Source organism: Colletes gigas, unplaced genomic scaffold, assembly GCF_013123115.1.
Source record: "Colletes gigas isolate AHSC1104 unplaced genomic scaffold, ASM1312311v1 Colletes_gigas_Sc00016, whole genome shotgun sequence".
Lineage (NCBI taxonomy): Eukaryota > Metazoa > Arthropoda > Insecta > Hymenoptera > Colletidae > Colletes > Colletes gigas.
This window is the reverse complement of record NW_025106645.1, coordinates 3,034,555-3,058,541: the sequence shown is the minus strand read 5'-3', so window position 1 is coordinate 3,058,541 and position 23,987 is coordinate 3,034,555. Positions and strand designations below refer to the sequence as shown.

Genomic DNA, 23,987 nt, shown 5'->3' with positions numbered 1-23,987 from the left:
ACGGTTTGCTGAATTTGGATGCAAAATACAAAGACGTGGCAGTATTAATATCACAGGAAACATGACGTATGTATACTTTCGTTAACACGGTGACTGCCATGGTGGTCACTGGTGGTCGGCGTTTCAAATCTGCGTGTCTTTAAAACACTTATTATAGAATTGTCTTAATACTTGTAAACTTTTTAATAACCCCATTGGCATATCCTTAGATAGGGATAACTTGTATGACAGTAAACATGTTAATAAATTTGATTGTTATAGAAAGCTAATTTTTTTAATTAACAAGCATAAGATCATATTATTATGGGAATAATTTAATTGATTTAATATTCCGTGAATATACTTGTTTTCTTTGCGTTTAAATTATTCACGCTATACAGAAATCCTCTTATCTGATAAAGTTGCGATAAAAGAAACCCGTGCAATTGAACGTTCGTCGAAAACTTATATTAAAAATAATTTCTCCGTAAGGAAATTGACGCGATTTTAGGCGAATTTTTAACTGTTAGGTACACGAACAACGAAAGTCTGTTCCCAGTTCCTACTTCACGTGAGTCAACAAGTCGTCTGCATCCTTGTGTTCCCCCATATGTTGTCAGCGATGACTGACTTTCCGAGACGCTATAAACCGTGCACATTGTCGAGAAATCCTACCGGGGATGCGTTCCAAACGGAAACCATCACATGTGTAGAATTCTAGGGATTAGTTCGTCTGTTTTCTCCGTCTTTCCGGCCAATGGATTTCCTCGAGCAGCTAAAAATAAGATTATTTAACATGCCCCGCCTTTAGTAGACTTCGCCCACTTCGACTGAATCATCCATCGAGCTAAATCAATTTCACCGAAAATTAACGCAGTACAAGCCCAGAAATATCCTATCCAGCCGCCTGTATCGTATACTATTAATACTGGACTACAATTGGATTTGAGTTTTTCATTGCGAACACACAACGTTCTCGACTCTAGGATTCCACCCATCGGCAGAATATTTGATAAGATCCAAAGAGAAATAATACAGTTTTAAGAAGAAAAAAAAGAACACAAACAAAGGATATTATTTATGGAGCGATTCTATAAGCCGAGTTGAAAAGAAAATCAGGAACAACAGAATTGAAATTGTCTTTACTGAAAGAAGTTTTGTTATTTTAAATTGAAAAATCTCGAGTCAGAGGTCAATGATTCGAGTCGCGACCCACCCGATGCGATATTTAGCTTGTCGTTCTGGCATTTTTCAAGCACACCTACGTCGCTCCTTCGCGTCTTAATCCGATCGTTCCGGTCGAACAAGGATCGAGCGTGGCATACGGGAGATAATATTAAACTCACGAAGCGTAAAGGTAGTTCAATTCACTTCTATTTCGACGGAAGTTCCTGCTTTACGAACGATAGGCCGCACCGTGTCAGCTTCGACTGTTCTTACTGTTTATCCAACGTACAATAACGTTTACGTTTACCGCATTTTGTAGCACACGCGAAGATCACGCACACTGTTCTCCTTATGTTTATTGTACGTTACATACGTGCCTCGTTGCACAATACCCTAACGACATACATACTTGCGTACACATCGTGCTTCTCTTTGCGTTTGCCCGGGCAAACACGTGTGCGCCGCTATCAGCCTCTAACACGCTGTGCAACAACCAAATCACGGACAATCAACCGTACTTGTCTAGCTAATTAAACGATATCGAATGTAATTGGCTAGACGCGACGCAAAGTACTCGTTAAAAAGAAAAGCAAACACTTCTACCTTATCTTCAATGGTTCGTGACAATTTTTTTTTCACCCACCCATCTTGATCAATGGCGTTCAAATTATACCCGTATTTAATATTTTGAAAAATTAATTTCAATCGTGCCTTAATAAAATACAAGTTCGATACGGTTTGATTAATCGAATTTTTCCTCCCAAGATTGCAAAGCGGCCCGACAGATAAGAATATTTTTAGAAGGTCACGAGATCTATGTTTAGACCATGTGTGTGCACGTACAACGATACGTGTTTGCTCCGAAATTTAAGTAATCTATATCGATAATCCGTCGTCGATTAAAAATAGAAACGTCCCAGCTCCGTTCAGACCAAACAGTTCACGACGATCGATTCTCGATGCTCGAACCGTACAACGCGTTGCAAATAAAATGACTTTACGGTTCGTTTCGTGTCACGGTCCCTTCGTTGTACATATCTAAACACGAATGCTCGTGGAAGACGATATCAATTTTGTCGAAATCCCAGACGCTTCGAGGAAATGACAAAAAGAAAAACTTTCGCAGCGTTTCATCGAGCCCGATCCCAAACACTCCCAAAATACTTTGACGCTAACGTACGAATGAAATATTAGGCGTTGTTTTCTTTTTTATTTTCACCGAGTTATACATGTACTCCGAAACTTCAAAGCTGCGAGCGAGGATTCTGCCGCGAGTAAAAAAAGGTACAGAATCTTTTCGTAAACTGTACCGCGAGCTTGAGAAGAGTAGAAACCATCTCTGTCGTCGGAAACAAAATCAACTCGATGTCTGCAAACGTTCTATTTTTATCGGATGTTTAGAGGTTTGAGGAGGTGCAAAACCGAGTAAGACCATTATAAGGCTTCAAAAAATTATTATTTTGTCGTCTGTTCGAAATAATAGTGAAATATAGCTTACAACCTACTAAAAAAGAATCAATTTTTTTAAGGTTCTGGGGTAAAATACCTCGTTAAAGGGGGATTCTCGTGAAACAGCGTTAAAACTTAAAATTTAATTCTTTTTCGTAAAGAATTAAAAGTTCTATTGTAATAGATTTTTAGGGACACGAAGACAAACCCTTAAACTATATAAAACTATTTTTTCATAGTTGGTGTACAGTGTAGCACAGATCATAGAAATCAGAACGCAACAAACGAAAAGTTATCTCAAAGCTGGTTGGTTTCCACTGATACTGAACCTATTTTAATTAGTCAGCTGTGTTTGACTATATCCGCCATGCGTAAAATTCAGTTAAAACTAAAACATACTTTGAAGGTCACAACGAAATAAAACAAACAAATAAAAAGTATAAATAATCTAATGTTTCACGCTTGAGCGAAAAACATTTCCCAGGATTGCATACCGGGCAGTTCAGCAACAAACAATCCTTCACGAAGGTGTGCACTTTGTTATAAAAAAATTAGGAAAGAATCACGGTATTGGTATTCGACGTGCAAAGTGTTACTGAATATGAGCAAATATCAGTGATAAAATTGTTAATTTTATAAAATAAAGCCGCCTTTTTGATCCAATAATTTAACAATGTCGCCATGAAAGAGATCGCCACAGCTAACGGGTTAAGTAAAAAGTATAACAAATGTTAAAAAACTATGTGGCGGCCAAGGCACCACATACGCCTTAGCCGTTCGAAGCCGCTACAATGTATGGTTGCACACGAGACGATGGTTGCACACGAGACGACCAGAGCCGCGTGAGCCGAAAAGCCGTTGTCGTCGTCTCTGACCGTCTTTTGTTTTTGAAGGCCTCTTGGTACGGTGGCGATGATCGTACCAGAGAGTCGAGCGTAACCCGCACCACGAGTCACGTCGTTGTACGACAGCAACAATAAAATTGTGCGGAACGGAACAGAGCGGAGTCATTATCTTCCCGATCCCACATTGGTGACCCCGACGTGATCTCGCCGCGCAAGTAAAGTTTTTTTTAAGAAAATTTGGACATTTTTTGTATACGGACAATATTAGTTAGTGTAGAGAAATAAGTGTATAGTGTTAAGGACATAAGAAAAGGACACGGTCTGACAAATAGTAAGCGCGGTGTGTGTGTGCGGTGAAACTATTTTTTTTTGTGACCAAGACTGGTAAAATGACTGACCCTAACGTTAACGCAGGGACATCCGCGGGTGTGCCGTTGGCAGTTGATCGCGTCGCTGTACGGATACCCGAGTTTTGTCCGGGAGACCCGGAGATGTGGTTTTCAATGGTAGAGAGAAGTTTTGAGGTATCCAATGTAACGTCGGAGACCACGAAATTCGGGTACATTCTCGGCGCGTTAGGTGCGCGACACGCCGCGGAAGTAAGAGACATTATCATGAATCCCCCGGCCGCGGATCCGTACACGACGCTAAAAAATGAGTTCATTCGCCGGCTTAGTGCGTCGCAGGAACAGAAAACGCGGCGGTTATTGGAACACGAGGAAATCGGGGACAGAAAACCGTCCCAATTTCTTCGTCACCTGCGCGGATTGGCCGGTACGGCTTTTTCGGACGGTGTATTGCGGACGCTTTGGATGGGCCGACTACCTGCTAATATGCAGGTGATTTTAGCCACGCAGCGGGACACCCCGCTGGATAAGGTGGCAGAGTTGGCAGACGCTGTTGCGGATACGATGACACCGCGGGTACACGTCACGGAGGCCGCGATTACGGGCGTGTCTGCATCCTGCCAAATACCCCCGCCGGGCCCGAGCATCGAGGCCATGTTAAACATTAAGATGTCACAATTGGCTCTTTCCTTGAGGCAGGAAATTTCTGCCATCCGTGAATCCTTGGTGGACCAGGGGCAATCTTCCCGTCGCAGGTGGACCCACCGAAATCATCCAAACTCGCGCTACCGCAGACGATCTCTATCGCGATCGCGAGAGCGGCCCGCGGGAGGACAAATGGACCATCAAGGGAAATGCTGGTACCATTGGCGGTTCGGTCCGGCCGCGCAGAGGTGCGTTGCACCGTGCAATTGGAACGCCACGGATCAGGGAAACGACCTAGGGAGTCGTTGATGGCGGCCAGCGACACAAATCCAGCATCACGCCGCCTCTTCATCTTAGACAACAGCTCGAAGACGGAATTTTTAGTGGATACCGGGGCCGATTTGTGCGTTTTTCCGCGCCGCCTGCTAGGCGGATTGCGAGAAAGATCGGAGTACCAGCTGGCGGCGGCGAATGGGAGTGTAATTAACACCTACGGGACAGTGTCGTTAAACCTGCACCTCGGCCTACGACGGGATTTCGTGTGGCGATTCGTGGTTGCGGATGTTACAAAACCCATAATCGGGGTAGACTTTCTCGATCACTTCGATCTTATGGTGGACATCCGCAATCGTCGCCTCGTCGATCGGACCACGTCGTTAACGGTCCGCGGAACACGAGCCGAGGATGAAACGCCGTCGGTGAAGACAGTAGCAGGGACTACCGTTTACCACCAGCTCCTGATGCAGATGCCGGAACTTACACGGCCTAGCGGCACCCCGATGAGGACTACGCACCAAACGGTGCATTACATCGAGACAACCCCTGGACCACCCGTTTCCAGCAAGCCGCGGCGGCTTGCACCGGACCGGCTCAGGGCTGCCCAGAAAGAGTTCGACGCGATGGTGAAGATGGGCATCGCTTGTCCTTCGAAGAGCGCGTGGTCAGCACCCCTTCATATGGTTCCGAAGAAGGGCGAAGAAGCTTGGAGGCCTTGCGGTGACTATAGAGCGTTAAACGCACGGACAATTCCCGACCGATACCCCGTGCGTCACATTGAGGATTTTGCGCAACAACTGAGTGGCAAAAAGGTATTTTCCACAATAGATCTCGTCCGAGCTTATAATCAGATTCCGGTTGCGTCGGAAGACGTCGGAAAAACGGCCATTACAACGCCGTTCGGGCTTTTTGAATTCCCGTACATGTCGTTCGGGTTACGAAATGCCGCGCAAACATTTCAGCGCTTTATCGACGAAATTTTACGCGGTTTCGATTTTTGTTACGCGTATATAGACGACATTTTGGTCGCCTCAGAATCCCAAGCCGATCACCTGCGCCATTTAGAATTATTATTTAAACGATTAAAAGATTATGGCATTGTACAGGAAGAAGTTAAATTTCTAGGCTATCGGGTAAATGAAAGCGGCACTCAACCTTTGCCCGGCAAGGTACAAGCCATAAAGTCATTTCCCCTTCCGAAAAACGCGAAGGATTTGAGGCAGTACTTGGGAATGCTTAATTTTTACCGCCGTTTTATCCCAGATGCCGCTCGCTTTCAAGCACCCTTGAACGACCTTCTAGCCGGCAATTTAAAGGGCAAGACCTCGATAGCCTGGACTTCGGAAGCGCGTCAGGCTTTTGAAAATACCAAAAATAGTTTAGCAAACGCAACCCTGCTTTCTCATCCTGCGGTCAACGCTCCATTGTCGGTTACCTGCGATGCTTCTGATTACACCGTAGGAGCTGTTTTACATCAGTGCGTCGGCAACGAACGACAACCATTAGCATTCTTTTCTAAGAAATTAGGATCTGCCGAAAAGAAGTATTCAGCTTACGACCGGGAACTACTTTCTATCTATTTAGCAATAAAACATTTCAAACATATGCTCGAAGGCAGACATTTCACGATTTTTACAGACCATAAACCCATAACTTTCGCTTTCAAACAGAAATTAGATAAATGCTCTCCTCGACAATTCCGATACCTAGATTACATTGCGCAATTCTCTACAGATATTCAACATATTTCCGGTAAAGACAACGTCGTTGCCGATGCACTGTCCAGAGTGGAAACGGTTAACCACTCGATTAATTTCGAAGAATTGGCAAAATCGCAAGCCCAGGATGAGGAGTTGCAGCGGTTGTTGAATAGCGAATCTAGCCTGCGATTACGCAAAGTCTCGTTGCCTGGTACGTCTTCCGAAATTTTTTGCGATATTTCGACTAAGAATGTAAGACCTTATGTCACCCCTCCTTTCCGACGTGCAGTTTTTAATATGTTACATGTATTATCACATCCAGGTATTAACGCGACGATCAAGCTCATAACGCAACGTTATGTTTGGCCGTCGATTAAAAGAGATGTTCGCACGTGGACACGTTGCTGTATACCGTGCCAAAGATCAAAAATTTCCCGTCATGTGACTGCACCATTGGCTACATTTGTTAAACCTTCTGCGCGATTCGAACACATTCATTTAGACATAGTAATTTTACCGGTGTCCGAAGGTTTCAGGTATTGTCTGACCTGTGTAGACAGATATACGCGGTGGCCGGAAGCCTTCCCCATGGTCGATCAGGAGGCCCAAACCGTAGCTCGAACCTTTTATGACGGTTGGGTAGCGCGGTTTGGTGCTCCCGTACGGATTACCACCGATCAGGGTAGGCAATTCGAATCCAAATTATTTTTTGCGCTGAACAATTTAATTGGATCCACACGCCTTCGCACAACGGCGTATCACCCAGCGGCCAATGGGATGGTAGAGCGTTTTCACCGACAGCTCAAGTCGGCTATAAGGTGCCACGGATCCGACAAGTGGACAGAAATACTTCCGACGGTTCTACTCGGTATTCGTTCCGCCTGGAAAGAAGACCTCGGCGCTACCTCAGCGGAATTAGTTTATGGCGAGCCATTAAGATTACCGGGAGAGTTCTTGTCTTCGCATTCAGCGGAAGGCACAGAAAATGCTTCCGATTTTACTAATAGACTACGCAACCATTTTTCTAAATTGAGTCCCTCTAATGCATCACGCCATTCCGTTAATCGTACATTCGTTTTCAAAGATCTTAGCAGTTCAACACATGTTTTCATCCGAACAGATTCAGCCAAAACTATTTTACAACCCGCTTATGAAGGTCCATACGCCGTAGTGCGCCGAGGCGAAAAAACATTTACAATAAACATTAGAGGTAAGGAAATAAATATATCAATTGAAAGGCTAAAGCCTGCTTATATGCTAGCAGAAAACAGACCGGATCCCGTGAGCATAGAAAATCAGCCGGTCACACAAACAAACGTACCTGACAATGCGCCGGTTATACAGCAACGTGTTACGCGTTCAGGTAGACGCGTACGTTTTCCCGATCGATTTCAAATTACGCGGTAGTACTTAAGGCTTGCGCATTATTATAATAAGTATCATATACCATTTATTTTTATCCATCACTTTTATGTACTTTCATGTATTTTTAGGTATTACGTATTATATATTAAACTCCATGTAAATTCCTTTTTTTTTCAACTCTGTTCAAATACTGTAATGTAAATCTTAGTTAGGATAACGTATTTTATATAATAGAGTAAATGGTAGTGGTAATGTAGTCGGTCAATTTTTCGTAATTGTGCCAATTACTGGCAGGGGGGTAGTGTGGCGGCCAAGGCACCACATACGCCTTAGCCGTTCGAAGCCGCTACAATGTATGGTTGCACACGAGACGATGGTTGCACACGAGACGACCAGAGCCGCGTGAGCCGAAAAGCCGTTGTCGTCGTCTCTGACCGTCTTTTGTTTTTGAAGGCCTCTTGGTACGGTGGCGATGATCGTACCAGAGAGTCGAGCGTAACCCGCACCACGAGTCACGTCGTTGTACGACAGCAACAATAAAATTGTGCGGAACGGAACAGAGCGGAGTCATTATCTTCCCGATCCCACAACTATACCATTTTTAAGAAAAAATTTTTTTTTGTTATAGAAATTTTGTCTGTTATACGAGAATCCCCCTTTAATGGATTGATGGGCGCACATGCATTTGGAAATCTCGAGGAATCTAGCGAGCAGACGCGACTGCTGCTGAGGACGGCCAGAAAAGGGTCGAATCGGAGGTGGTCGAAGGTTGCCGAGGTCAGGAGCGTGGCGCGAAGCCTGCGTATCGGCTCGTTCCCTCCGTATCCGAACGAGAAGTTTCGCCGCTCTCGTGGAGGAGCTTAGTATACCCCAGCGAGCCGATCAGGCTGCCTGTAGCTCCGGCTGGCCGACTGCTTGGCCGATTGCTCGACTGCTAGCCGGCCCCCGGTGTCTCGTACTCGTTCAGTTGTCGTCCCAACATCCTCCTCGCAACGCGTACGCGACCGGTGCCGCTTCGTGTCGGAGTCGTTCCACGTTTCTCTCGTCACCTCCTCGTTTACGGTTTCTGTCATGCGGTGGAGGGCGCAAATGGGTCGTTGCTTTTTTCGCCGCTAACCCGAACCCACGTGCACGCCGAACACGACCGAATACGACGAGGCAAATCGTCGGCAAGCCGACAGTTTCAGTTCTCGGAAAAGTTTCGTTCTTCTCATAAAAAAAAAAGCATCAGGAATCGTTGGTAATTAAATCCGGTGAAAGTTCTCTCGTGAAAAAGTGCGATCGTGTGAGAAAGTCTCGTGGATGATACCGAGCTGGACGAAGAGACTACGAATTTCGAGGGACCGTCAACGTGAGTAACCGACTCCCCGATCGTTTAGGGAAGACGATCGTGCCACGGAGGACATTTCGTTTGGAAGCTTAGCCACCGCGAAATAACATCCGTTCAACCGTGAACCGTGGGGGGATCGTTCCATGAACCGTGAGCGTTTCGTTTATCATCGTGCTGGAACTAGAAAAGTCGATGACTCTTTCGAGACTTCTACCGGTTGATTGAACAGCTTGACTTCGAGTCCAGTCACGACCACCGGGGCGACTCTGTTAAACGTGTCTATGCCCCGAGATCACCGCCTTGGGTCTCGACGTCTATGGGAACAATTAGCGGAGGCCCCGTTCCTCGTTACAGCTTCTAATGGCTGGGCTCCGCTGTTATGGCTCGGTCTTTCGAAAATACGATCGAACGCGAATCGACAACCGCGACGAATCTGATGAGAGCAACGCGTATCTGTCCAGACGAATGGTTCGCGAGACGCGTGCAAATTCATCGGGGAATAATTTCGATCGATCCAGTTCCGCGAATGTTCCTCGCGATCGTAACAGAAAATAACACAAATATCGAGTGAAATGAAAAAGAATTTAAAGAACGTAGGAAACATTACTTTTTTAAATTTGAAACAGTCGTTGACATTTGATCTATCGATAGTAATTTGTACGCTGAATACGAACATTCTACGCTACCGGATGTAGTGGATGCTCCAATAACATTCCAACACACTTTTTCGTCGGTTCACGTTCGCATACCGACGAAGTATAAACGTCGCTTAATCGAAATATACAAAGTAAAAACGTTGTAATTTTCATCTTTCGCTCGTTATTCGAGAACAATGTCTCTAGATGTCATAACGTTATACATAACTTCTGGAGAAACGATACAGACGAAGTGAAGTTATAAAACCTGAAACTCGTGGTAATTAAGACTCGTTAATGTCGTACGTGTTGTAATAGTAAATCATACGTTCGTACATGTGTAATTTCATCTAGATACAAATATAACATCCAAATAGGACTGTGAACGACTATCGAAACGCTAAGTGTGTTTTGTAACAAAAAGATCACGTTACCACGGACCACTATTTTTCATTCGTGTTACGGAATTTTAATTAAAATCTAACTTAACGGAACATAAATATCCTGTTTGCACCGAATAATAGAAAACTCGGGAGGTAGTTGGAGACTGGAACGAATTCTAGGTAATATCGGTGTCGGAGCAATCTCCTTTACTATAGTTAGGCGAGGTTCGAGACCAGAGGAAACAGTAATTCAGGGTCTGAGTGTTCCTCCTATACGTTTATTATTGTATAACGTTTCATTCCTCTTCGGGAACTTGTACGGATTCGAAGAAACATACGTGGACGTACAATGCGGTAAATATTTCAATCAACTAAGTAGCGAGAGTAAACGGAAGTGAGCCAAGCTTGCGCTAGATAAAGGAGCAAAGAGCAATCGTAAAAACATAAAAATGTCTGCAAAGCGATGATGCTAAATTAACTATATACACAATTCACTCGTTGAAAAGGGGTTCTCGTATAACAGGCTCAACGATTACTTTCCGAAACTTCGTTAAAAACTTTAAACGCGTTATTATTTAGGGAATCGTTTACTGATTTCTCCAGAGATCGAACCTAGTTGTGAGTGTCCAGTACTTATCTTCGTGAAATTTTTTTAGATAAACTTTACGACACACAACAGGTTGGGAACCAATGTACCCAACGGTATGAAATATACAAATATGCAAAGTGTCGTATCATTTTGTCCCGCACTGTAGCTGCCCGTTGTATCACAAACGTAATTTCCACGTCGAAGACCGGTGCATCGACACTCGACTTTCACGAAGTTCACGTAAGTCGATGAACCGCGTTTCCAGCTTATCGTTGCTTATCGTCGCGAGCATATCCTGATCTTCCTCGCCGTAATGAACTAGACGTCGTGGCCTGCCGAAGAAACTAGCCGAGATCCGAAGCTTGACTTTCGGTTCAAACCGGTTCTCCCGCCATCCGTACGTTCTCGTTCCTGCACGTCACATCGAATCCTTTAACGGGACGAACAGCGGGAATTTCGTGGATCCGTGGATACGAACCGCGTAATCGCGATTGTCAACGCCCTTTCACTTGTTTAATCCCAAAAAGAATAATTCTAAAATATAAATCTGTTCCTCACTTCCGGATGAACCGATTGCAAATACTAGAAAATAATATTAAAACGTACATTCTGAAGCTTTAGAATTAAACGTTGGCAACTTCCAGAGCACTGGTAACGGTATCGAAGCGAATTTTCTTCGAAAAAAAAAAAAGAAATCCGCGATTTATCAGTTTTATCCGGCAACGCGAACCAGCGGAGAAGAAATTACGAGTACGTGGCGCGAAGTTCGTCACGGTCTCGAAATTATCTCCGAGGTGAATTAGTTTTTCGTAGCATTTCTCGTACCGATAAGATTAACGGCGCTAACGGAGCATCAAATTCACGTTGGTATCGCGTTTCGCCGAACGTACTTGCAGAGATCATTTTTATTAAAGCGTGGATTTTAACGGGAATCCTCTTGCGTCTACGATCGCGGGAGGATTGTGGGAACGGAAACGAGCGCGCGAATAACAACCAGGTACAATCAACGATGGCCATCAACGATCTTGCGTGTTGAACAAAAGCAATCAATCTACAGATAACGAGAAAATTCTTTCTCTTCAATTAAACCGTCGGGTGCCAACCCGCCACAGTCTGAAACATTTTTGATATTCCGTTCCGTCAGGTCGCGATTTGAATTGTGTTCCGAGTATCGTTCGAATGAGACAGCTAGTTAGCGGATTAATCATTCGAACGATACATTTTCCGTCGAGGGGAGACGCGCGATGGCTTGAAATCCAATAACTGCCCGCATTCGGATATGTATATCAGCATGCCTGGAACCGGTTTCGCCAAGGGACAATTCTTTGTCTACGCCGATTTAGGGGAATGCGTCTCGTCCAACCGCGTAGAAGACCATGGTCCGAGGGAAACGTACGTTCCCCGCGTTATCGTGCCCGACGATTAGCTGTTGCGACATTGCGTCGTAATTTCTACGAAAACCTCACGATATCGTTGTAACTGGAAAGATTGTTACGGAAATACTTTAATGGGGGGCTCTTGACGAAGTGGAAAACGCGGACCGTGGAAGTATCGTTCGAGAGACTGGGGAACATTGAATTTGATTCGCGACACGTGGAGTATGGATTCCGTCGCACAGTCTGCGGGGAAATAACAGAACCATGCGGTTGATTCGCCGAGAACGTCTTATAACGGCGCCAGGTTCTCATTTTATGGGCACGTTATTGTATTCGTCACGCGTACTGGGACCTTCTTGCGCCGCACAGACCTCGTACTGTTCGCGCGGGGAAAAAAGAAACGTTCCGCTCACCGGGTCAAATCAGTGACACGAAAGCCATTTAACGTCAGAACTGTGAAATTTCGAATCGTTTCGAATATTATTCTGGTCCAAAAGGTCTCGAATATCTTGATCGTTCTTGAAGTCTTGGTCAATCTTGAAGTCTTGATTGGTCTTGATTGGACTTGAACGTCTCGGATGGTCTTTTAAAGTCTTCGCCGATGTCGAAGTCTTGCTGGGCCTTGAAACTGTTAATAAATCTACCATGAAGATAATTTCTAATCTCTATTTGTTCTACTTTGGTGCAAAAAAGGGGCAGCTCCAATATTTAAATTGCATTCGTTGGAAAAACACTTTCGTTCCGAACTCGAATATTAGTTGACTATGAATTTATAACGCGTTTAGAATTCTTGATTTTGGTTTTCGTTGACATTAGAATATACGCGTCCCGATAAAACGTTTATCTACAAAAATGAATCTCTTTTTATGCAATCTACTACTCAGAACTTCGGTACCAGGACATTTTTATCGTTCTTATCGCAAAAAAAGGAACGTTCCGCCCTCGCAAGTCAAATAATTGAGTGGACTCGTCCCACACGCGTGTGCCATTCGATGTTTTCAATTGAAACGCAGTAATCCGACTCGTCCCTATAAGTTTTGCCACTCGACGTGACGAGCATTTTGATCGCCCATCAATTCCCGACGAACGGATCAATTTGTTGGCGTTGCGTTCGAACTGTAATAAAATACTTAATAAATCGGAGCTACGGTCAAAAAAACGAGAGAGAAAAAAATCGTTGTATCTTAATTGCTGACGTTCGTTTCACTCTCGTTGTTTAGCACGTGCGCGACCTCAATCCTTGGTGGAGGCACTTGAACATATTGATCGTATCAATTTTGGTACGCGAATCGCCGATTGCCAAGTGTACACGTTATCAAACAGTCCCCGATGTTCCTTTCAGATTAACATGGACGTTCGATTTGTCAGCATCTCGGGCACCCGTGAAGCGTTGACGGAATTCGCGAAAATGCAGTCGACGGAATCGAGAAAAGGATTCGATGTAAGTTTCACTATTAAAATTCTTATGTTTTCATCGTGTGTTCGTGGGACGGTAGAATCTGGACAATGGGTCACTCCAATAGTTGCACATTTGTTGGATTTTTATTTCATTGCGTAATCGACGTCGGAGTAAAAATAAATGGCTGACCAAACAACGGTCAGCTTTGTGGTCTTGCCGCCAGCGATGAAAAACATTCGCTCGTTTGCTCTTTAAATGGCAAACAAACGCTGACCGAAGTCCGTGAATACGGAAAGAGCCTCTTTTGAAACCTCTCATATATCAATTCAGTTTCGAATGCCACTTCGACTTTCGCAATCGGTCAGGAGATTCGGAGGATAGTGTCCGTTGACTTTCGATCGCTCGTAGATCCTTAACGCGTTTGCTACCAAGATGGCCACTGATGACCTGACGTTTCAAGCTCATAATGGTTCTTTGAACGTTTACAACTGATTAACCCTTCGTTAGTCATGCGGATGACATGTGACACCCGTCTCTACATTTCTCTTTATAGTTCTAAAACGACTCGAGTTAGCGTCGTCTACAAGGAACCTTTTACATAGTTTTGAGGTCGTTCACAAATTACGTCGCGCTTTTGCAAGAAGCCGCCAACTTTGAGCCCTCAATTGCAATTAACCCTCAAAAAGTATTAGAAACTACGAGGTTATGGGAGAATAGTTCTAAACAGTAAACAATGATATCAAATATCAAATTGAAGACTCAACTTTATCACAGATTTCTGTAGAATAGTGAAAATTATCAAGAAATAAAGTGAAATTACTCGTTGGCTATTAGCTTTACTCAAAATTCAATATTCTTCCATATTTTGATATAAAAAATATAGTATTCTATTTAAAAAAACAAGGTTGACATAATACTTTACTCTTTAAACCATGCAACTTTTGTATACGAAATACTTTCGTGCAACGCATGTTTTGGAAGTTATAGAGGCGCACAAGTTGCGTGGATGACCCTGTATAAGGAAGGTATATCTTTACTAGTTTTCTATGCAAGGTCTATAAGCTGACTAAACAGTCCCATCGATGCACCCACCGAAATTACGTAATAATGCGACGCTGTACAAAACTCTTATATCACCCCCTAATAAATACTTGGTTCCTAGAACATGTGTTCGAAGATTGATTTTTGTATTGAGCTAATTGCGCATGAAATTCAACGAAAAGCAAATATAGTACTTGACAGAAGTAAATATAGTAAGAAATAACTAATTAGTCGACCTCGTAACACAAGTGTCTGCTTGTTACATGAAAATATGAAGAACCGAGCTGTCTCCGTATAATCTGACATCGATTGCTCGTCGTACAGGGATCCCTTTGCATTAGAATTCCCTTCCCTCCCACTTAATGCAAAATCTTCCATACAAAGTGTTGCGATCAACAGGTCTGAGCGGAACTGGTGCTCGCCGCGGCTAAGGGGAGCAATGGGATCGCCCGTAAATCGTCAGGCAATCGCGCTAATTAGCATGTTGAAATTATCAAAAAAGACGACGGCGAGCGTTGGAAAGATGACGATGAGTCCAGCCGTAGGTCCAGAGACCCCGGAACAGTACCAATGGAGGAGGTGACGTAGCAGCCAGTGATGCGTAAACGACGTGGATTGGCCAGCGCCGTTCTGGGCCTGTCAGTGGGCCTTCTCTTGGGCTTCCTGATCCAAAGTTACCGGATACTCTTGTCGAACCATCAGCAACGTGTCAATATTTACGCATCATCGGTGTCAGGGCCGCGCGTGCTGGCCAAACCGCCGACGCGAAGCGTTCCAAAGATGAACGACGACGAGCAAATAAACAGTTCCACGAGCAGCCTGGTGTTCGTGGGCGTGATGACAGCCGGGAAGTACCTTGACACGCGGGCGAAAGCCGTGTACGAGACCTGGGGCAAGGAGCTGCCGGGGAAAATAGCGTTCTTCTCGTCCGAGAGCTCCACCGTTCCGGCGAACTGTCCCGATCTGCCTTTGGTGCCGTTGCTGCGCGTGGACGACACCTACCCGCCCCAGAAGAAGTCGTTCATGATGCTGCAGTACATGTGGAACAATTACGGCGATCGTTTCGAGTGGTTTCTGAGGGCCGACGACGACGTTTACGTGAGGTCCGACCGTCTGGAGAAGCTGTTGCGGTCCGTGGACTCGAGGAGGGCCATGTACATCGGCCAGGCGGGCAGAGGGAACTCCGAGGAGTTCGGTCTGCTGTCTCTGGAGTACGACGAGAACTTCTGCATGGGCGGACCTGGCGTTATTCTGTCCAGGGAGACCCTGAGGAGGATCGTGCCGCACATCAAGTACTGCTTGAGACATTTGTACACCACCCACGAGGACGTCGAATTGGGAAGGTGTGTGCAGAAGTACGCCGGCATACCTTGCACCTGGAGCTACGAGGTAATGTTGTTCGTTTGTTCGCTTTTGCTCGAGACCGTGGATCTTGTCGCGCGTCGTTAACTCTATTCTCGAGTCACTTCCACGATCGTGGCCCTACGTTGTCCAGCGGCTCGACGTGTCTCTCTGCCGTTCACATAACATTAAATCTATTTTCGGTCGTCCTCCTTTCTTCTCTCTCCCGGTGCACGCACCGCGACACCGTCGACATACACGGCTCGTGTAATTCGCCGATCGACACGGCCTGACGGTTCATTAGAACGCCGGTTATCCCACAGAACGTTACCCGTCCACCATTGATACTTTCTACGCAGGCACGAACCAAGTGCCTGGGGCCTAGGATCTTGGTTATTCTTGCTCCAAAATGTAAAGATTTCACGTTTTAGAAATCTAGAAAAAATGAAGTTTTTCTCTCATCCAATGGGACTTGAGAAACGTTGTGTCGACCGAGTCGTGGACATTGATAGAATTCTCTTTTGAGATCATGACTCGAAGAGAAATTCTATCGAAAGAAGGAGTCCGTTTGCGGATACTCGACCATCTTGCCCAGGTTCCGTTCGTAGGCAATTGTTTCATCGTATGTTTTACCGATTTAGTAATCGTTGAAATAATTTAGTCGTTTACAAGGGAAGCACTCGACTTGTCCCCCTCCGATCTTAACCTACTTCTGCCGGGTGGTAGATTACAGATCTCTGTTGCTACGTGTACGACGGTGTTTTCCAAAGGGAAGGAGGAAAAGAACATTGTTTTTCGTAGGAGTATATTTTTCCTGCGCCAAGCTTTCACCTGAAATAATATTTATGTGAAAATGGTACGGAGTAATTAGAGCTAATATTTAGCGCGTAGCAACAGGGTAACAGCGATCTGCCGTTCAGGAAAAGTAAGTTGAAATCGGAGGGGAACAGGTTCGGTGCTTCCCTCGTTAGTTCCAAGCAGTACAATGTTAGCGCGTTTAAAGCGAGCTCGGCACGATACATATTACAGGTTTAAATACGTAAGCTACGCATCTGCATCATATACAGGGTACGCTATCATTGGGTTAACTCGGAAGGTACAATGCACAGATGAGGATGTTAGTCGTTAAGTACAAGCGAATAGTACCCTGCTAACCCAGTGGCCAGATCGAGTCATTCTCCTCCATCTTGACACTCACCGTTAGGTCGAACCGCTTAAGTAACAATTTGCAGCACGAACTACTTGAATCTTTGTGCTGCTCCTTGCAATAATTTAATCGAACTGCACGGTTACGCTCAACGTTGCGCGACGTTCCGTGCATTATTATGTCACGCTGTTGGCGGCTGCATCGACAGAAACACGATCCAATAAAACTCTTTTCCATCCCGTTTGCCTGTCCAAACAAAAAGCCTTACGCTGGATTGAGGAAATCCTTATCAAAGAAACGAAAAAAACATTCGCTGAAAAAAAAAAGAATAATCCTTCAGTCTCGGGACCACAAAGCTTGCTCGAAGTATACTTATTTACGCAAATACGTACTCGAAGGCATTTGTAGTAATGTAAAATAAGTAATAAATATATTTTTCAAGATACGATTCTCCAAGAGGGGGGATTATCGCCCCTTAACTTAATAATCTTCGCGAACCGCGCGATCGAAAAGAAATCGCGATCAATTTTCCGCAGCGAAGCCTTGCAATCGTAGATGCCAGGTATCGCTAATTGCACGCGAACGGCTCCGTTGAAAGGTAAAATGCACGGATGAGGATGTTACTCGTTAGATTCGAACAAATCGTAGCGTGCCAGCCTACTGACAGTACGTTCGTTCTCGTCTTGACACTCGACGTAAGGTCGAAACACTTGATAGCCTATTCGTACGACATGCAATAACGACAAAGCGTTTGTTCTGGACTTTTCGTACGTTCACCGATTAATTCGTCGATCGATCCACGGAACTAATCTACTTCCTAGAAATCACCGAGATCGCTTTTCGGAATACACAATGACCCAGACAAATTCTGACGTTTCAATCTTGCGGGAAGTCGACCAATCGCCTTTTTCTATTCAATTATTAAATAGATTTACAATTCAACGAAGCTGTTTTCCAATTCCCAGTCACGAGCGAATAACAGAAAAGGAACATCGACGCGAATGGTCTCGGAACACGACCGAGTTAACCTGAGAGATGTAATACTAGAATAATTCTCTGTAACAGGAGACCACCACACCCAGTCTCACGGGTTGATTAACACTCGTTCTGCAACCCAGTGTTTCAATAAGACGCAGCCTCGCGTTCTTCGGCAATAATTATTATCGACCATGCACCGACAGGAAGTTCATACTTTAACCTTAACTCCGGTTTTGTTTGTGCTAATTGCCATCTGGCCGGGCTCGTTCGCACGTCCCTTCGAGACTCGTTAATTCGACGACTCGAAACGTGCTCGCGAAAACACCACGATGGAAAATCGAGGCCGCGGGGGTCATCTCGATCCCTTTTTCGGGCATTCGATCAAACGCATTCTACGCGCAACGCCTCGACAAACAGGTTCCTCGACACTTTCGAGCCATTAATAATACATTTTTGTCTCGTTCGACGAGCTATACCGTCCAGCCACGTATCCATAGTGTTGTATCATTATTTCTGATTATTCATTAGTATGTACACGCAGAGCCCAACGACTGAATACACTCCGCTTGATTGCATAGTCATCTGAGAAAATCAACTTGGCAGCTAAGCCAACGAGTCTCGTACGAGCCTTGGGTTCGATTCATTGGCAACGAATTTTCAATTATGAAATATAGAAGGCGTTCTTTGAGTAAATGTATCAAAATTTCATGGAACATCGTATTAAGGTTTCGCGATAATAACGGCATAAAACGAACGTTTTAAAATGATCTTAAGAGAGAACAGTCCGTGATGACAGTCCGTCTATTTCTGTCCCTTTAATCTTAATTGCAGCTGGCAATATTGGACGCTTTCGCTGTTACAGATGCAGTCCATTCTGTATCATAACAGCAGCGGTGCACAGGCGTTCACCGGAAACCTGAAGAAAAAAGAGGTTCACCACGCCATCACTTTGCATCCTGTTAAAAGCCCGCCGCACATGTACAGGCTGCACAATTACATGAGGGTTGGTAGCCACGTTACCTGTACTCGTTCCGATTCTACAACAGATTACGTTTCCGTTGCAGGGACTTCGGATACAGGATCTGCAGCAAGAGAGACTCAATCTTCACAGGGACATTTACACCATGGCCAAACAGTTAGGAATTAGAGTCGAGGATCTCAAGAATCTCGAGATCGCGAAAGGCGTTCCCCTGTTTCCCGTCAGCCCCCACTCGAAAGAATATCCCGGTGACACGGAAATACTAGGTAAACTTTTCCAGAACTTATAAAAAATAATTTGCTTTCTATATCTTGGAAAATATGACCCTAATAATCTTTTCTTCCAACAGTAACCGAAGATAACGATTGTTTAGCCTAGTTCGCGACTTTATATCTTCCGTTCTATCGATCGTACAGAGTTTCCCACGGCCTCATTTTTCCTGTTATAGTTTGAGGAATGTCCTCCGCATTTTTCCGATCCGAGGCGCGAGAAAAGTTTCACGTTTCTCATTTTTCCAAAGAATAACCCACGTATCAGATTTTGCTATCTGACCACAAATGCATCAGGTCATCGCGTAATGTTTCTTATCTCGCTTAAATAAACACTCGAATCTCGTCGATGCGTTTGTAGAGACCTCTCGACAGTCGACAACGTGCGTTCGTAGCAATAAGATCCATAGTTTTCATACAAAATGGAATTTTAAAACAAATATTTAAAAAGATATTCTGTTTTTGTGCTTTAAATTTACGAAAGGTGGTTTCCAAATATCCTGAATGTCTTTTCTCCGTTTTTGGAGGAGCAAGTGGTTCGATAGTGCGTCGCGTGGATCGTTACGCGCCGTTCGCGAATAGTGCACCGTAAGTGAAAAAGATGGAAATGAGTAGAATCATGATCGAAATCCTGATCGTCCCGACTGATGGGCTGAAACGAATCGTGTCGTGCCTCCGTTTCAGCATCGCCGCGTCAGTCCGGCGATCAATTCGCACGAACTAATCATCCTAAGTGGCTCTATTAATAACGCACATCCACGGAAACGATTCAAATGCTTATCGCAAGGACGAGATTAAGTAACCGCGCGATCAAGCTTTTCTTTCCTCGACGATGCAGCAGGAAAAAAAAGACTCTCGAATTTCAACCCCTTGTCGCAACCATTTAATTACAAGTAAATATATCGAACGATATTTAATTTTCTGTAAATTTGTTCGTACGCTCTATGCTCGTAAAAAGTGAATAAATTTGTTCAGTTCTGGTTATTTTCAACTCTGGAATCATCTCTACCCTGTATACTGATATGCAAGTACAAATTATGGGAATGTAATGGCCACGTTTGCTTCCATTTGCGTCTGAACCGGAAATTGCGATGAATTTTGCAGGTGTACAAGAGGGACTCCGGTCGTTCAAACCGAGAAGCAGCGACGAGGTAATTCCCTGGGACTTTCTTTCGAGGTCGGAGTACAGCATAGCGGACTCCAATCCCAGGAGAAGAATTCACAGCGATATAAGGGAGGGTCTGGAGGACATCAGAAGAGAAGTGATGGCCTCCATAAACGCTTGCTCACGACAACGCGGCAGAGTCGTGGAGGAAAGGTCGGCTCTATACGGGTACAGAAGAGTGGATTCTTACGGCGCCGACACGATACTGGATCTTCTGCTGGTGTACCGGAAGTACAGAGGCAGAAAGGTCACGTTGCCCGTCAGGAGACACGTTTATCTGCATCAACACTTCACCGGTACCTTTTACGTTTCTAAACGATCATCCGCGTTTCTCGGAATGCTTTTTCTCCGCTATGCCTTTTATATCCTCGTCGTCGACCCGTTCTAAACACTTTCCTAATCCTCGATGGTTTCCCCGTATCGTTACCGCGACGTTGATTCGAGGCAACGTATCGAAAATTCTCGTGATCCGGAGGTGGTAGTGACGTATAATTTTGCGACAACCTGCGCATAATTTACCTTTACTCTAACCCGCAGGACTGGAAATACGAGAAACGGTGAACGGAAAGGAAATCGATGCCCGAAGCGACCGACGAAGCGACAAGTCTTTGCACAACATATTCAGCGGCGGTTTCTTGAACCTGAATTTCAACTCCGTGTCGGAGGATCCGGTCGCTGGCAAGATCGTCCATTTTATTCTACCATTGGCGGGAAGGTACGAGGTTTTCCAGCGTTTCCTGCAAAGCTACGAGGAGATCTGTCTGACCAGCGGCGAGAAGACCGCGCTGTTGGTCGTTCTCTATCCTCACAAAACGGAGAACTCGTACAACAAGACGATCAATCTGATCGAAGAGATCAAGTACAAGTATCGTAGCGCCAGTATCGATATCCTGCCCATCGACGGAACGTTCTCCAGGGCAAAGGCCCTGAATCTCGGCGTTTCGAGGCTGAACAACGACGATCTGATGTTCTTCGTCGACGTGGACATCGTGTTCACCGGTTCTGCGCTTTACAGAATACGCGCGAACACTCTGCTAGGCAGACAGATGTATTTCCCGGTGGTGTTCAGCCAATACGATCCGCGGATCGTTCGCGGGACCGCGAGAAATCGCGACACGTTCGAAATAGACGAAACGACCGGTTATTGGAGACAGTTCGGTTTCGGTATCGTCTCCCTGTACAAGCAGGATTACAAAACCGTGGGTGGTTTCGATCTGTCCATTCATGGATGGGGCAAGGAGGACGTGGACTTCTTCGAGAGGGTGGTAAAATCCAACGTGAAGATCTTCAGGGCGGCCGACAAGAATCTGATCCACGTTTATCACGAGGTGGAGTGCAGCAAGGATCTCTCGAACACCCAGCTGTCCATGTGCATGGGCACCAAGGCTGACACTTACGCGGGCATAGAGATGTTGGCCAAAATGATTTACGAGGACCCGAACGTCCTGCGATTTGCCAAAGCCAGACGAGCGAACATGACGAACGCGGTCGGTTGAGAAATTATTTTGTGTTGACTGCTCATAACCGAACAGCCATTTTTTAGATTCTTTCAGTCTACTTCGAAACTCCTACCAGATTCGTAAGATTCTCTAATTGCGTTTGAAGAAAATAATTAGGAAATATTTTCAATGGCGTACAGAAAATTCTAATCCACGAATCTGAAACGTTCGTTGATGCGCAGTCAACGCGTTAAAGTCGAAAGTATGTCTCTGAGAGCGCCAGAACGTCCGTTAGCTAGAACATTTTGTAAATACACGGGTGTGATCGTGATTCTTTTTTACGCGAAAGTGCCGTGCAAGCAGCGGATATTAAGATCAACGCGAAATCACCAAAGCCATTGCCGTATGAGTTTGTCACTTTAATGGCCGCGCAGAAGCTTCCGTTACTATTTCTATATTGATTAATTTGAAACAGCTATCTATACCGACATTATAAACCAAAGTGAAGCACGCGAAGATGCTAGGAATATTAGTATAAGGAATTATAAGTGTTGGTATACCGTAATAAACACGCGATATGAAATCTGGATCTTGACTAACGTAATAAATCGAATGGACGATGGAACGGTGAAATCACTTACACGTGACAGCGGCCGTGAAAGTGTTAATACCGTAATTACGTTCGTACCGCGACTTTCCTATATCGATAGAACGGAACGCAGACCTGAGATTTAATTTAACGAGTGATGAAAACGATATTTAATTAAACGGATATTAAGTTCCCGAATTGCGTGAGCAACGATCATGCTATCCTTGTAAGAACGTAATTATCGATAGGCGGGGTGTTAAGATATTAGAACTGGAAATACAAGTTTCACGAAATCGTTTTCGTCGTTTCAGCGATTAACGCCCTGTCTATCGAGTGCAAGATATTGGCATTATTTACTCTACGAATGTGATGTATCGCTTCCTGAAAAAGAGTCGAGGAAATTTTATTTTTAGAAGCAAGGAATACCTTGAAAGTTAATTTATATGAACAGATCTAAAATTTCTATTCCTTATTCCGGGATAAAATTTGCCCGACTCTGGGCGCTAAATATTTTTCATTCTCACGACGAAAAGTATATTAATACCCTTTTTTTTATAAACGAATATTATATTGTAAGGTGAAATACTACGTCCCCGATTTTGGGGACGCTTAAAACCTGCCTAAATGTTACCGGGCGGAAGTAAGAATGCGCGAATGAGTAACTTAAGACAATTTTAAGATGCTAATACTCGTAAGAATGTTCTATTAAACCAGTCGTGTAAGTACATGTGATATTATCGTGCCTTGTATAGATCTTTATTCGTAAATCGAACGTACTGCCTATTTTATCGTATTTGTACCTAAGCGAGTCCAGCTGTGAAAATCTGGCATGCAGGTGCCTAGACTTGCATAATCGTTTATGCAATTCGCATTTCGAGCGGTCGCCTAAGATGCTTCGACATTTCATCGGATTCCGAATAAAATTTCTCTATTAAATAAGCGGAGTTGCGCCGATCGCTACAACTCCAGACAAACGGTATCCCTGAAACGTTTCGAATCCTTTGTATCGCGACTTTGAAAACTCATCTTTAAAATTTAACTCTCTTAATAAACATCAAATATTACAGAATAACCTATGTTTTTCTCGAACCTTAACTATGCAATAAATTATCATTTTCTAGAAAAGTATCATTGATTTTGCTCTTCACTGTATACAGGGTGTTCAGCCTCCCCTGGGAAAAATATTACTGGGGGATTCTAGAGGCCAAAATAAGATGAAAATCAAGAATACCAATTTGTTGATGGAGGATTTGTTACAAAGTTATTAACGTTTAAAGCTCCGCCCGTACTGAATTTTTTTCTCGAAAATGGATAGGATTTCGAAGGTATGTGTATTCACCAAAAATGATTGTAATTGACCCCCGCAACCGAAAATAATTTTTCCAGAATGATTTGAAATTTTTTAATTTCGTCGAAAATTTGTCCACTACTAATGTTTTTTTTTCGAAAATGCGCAAGATTTCGGGGGTATGTCTATTCACCAAAAATGATTGTAACTGACCCCCGCAACCGAAAATAATTTTTCCAGAACGATTTGAAATTTCTTTTTCCGTC

General features: G+C 44.4%; 1 protein-coding gene across 1 annotated transcript; it reads left to right on the top strand.

The window, feature by feature from the left end:
* The first annotated feature begins 9,026 nt into the window (after positions 1-9,026).
* Positions 9,027-23,111, top strand: LOC122400191 (chondroitin sulfate synthase 1). The gene is made up of 7 exons (XM_043401519.1): positions 9,027-9,124; positions 13,429-13,527; positions 14,926-15,915; positions 18,855-18,995; positions 19,057-19,237; positions 20,345-20,701; positions 20,943-23,111. The coding sequence occupies exons 3-7, from the start codon at positions 15,124-15,126 to the stop codon at positions 21,899-21,901; spliced, it is 2,430 nt and encodes an 809-aa protein (XP_043257454.1). The 5' UTR covers positions 9,027-9,124; positions 13,429-13,527; positions 14,926-15,123; the 3' UTR covers positions 21,902-23,111.
* The last annotated feature ends 876 nt before the right edge of the window (positions 23,112-23,987 follow it).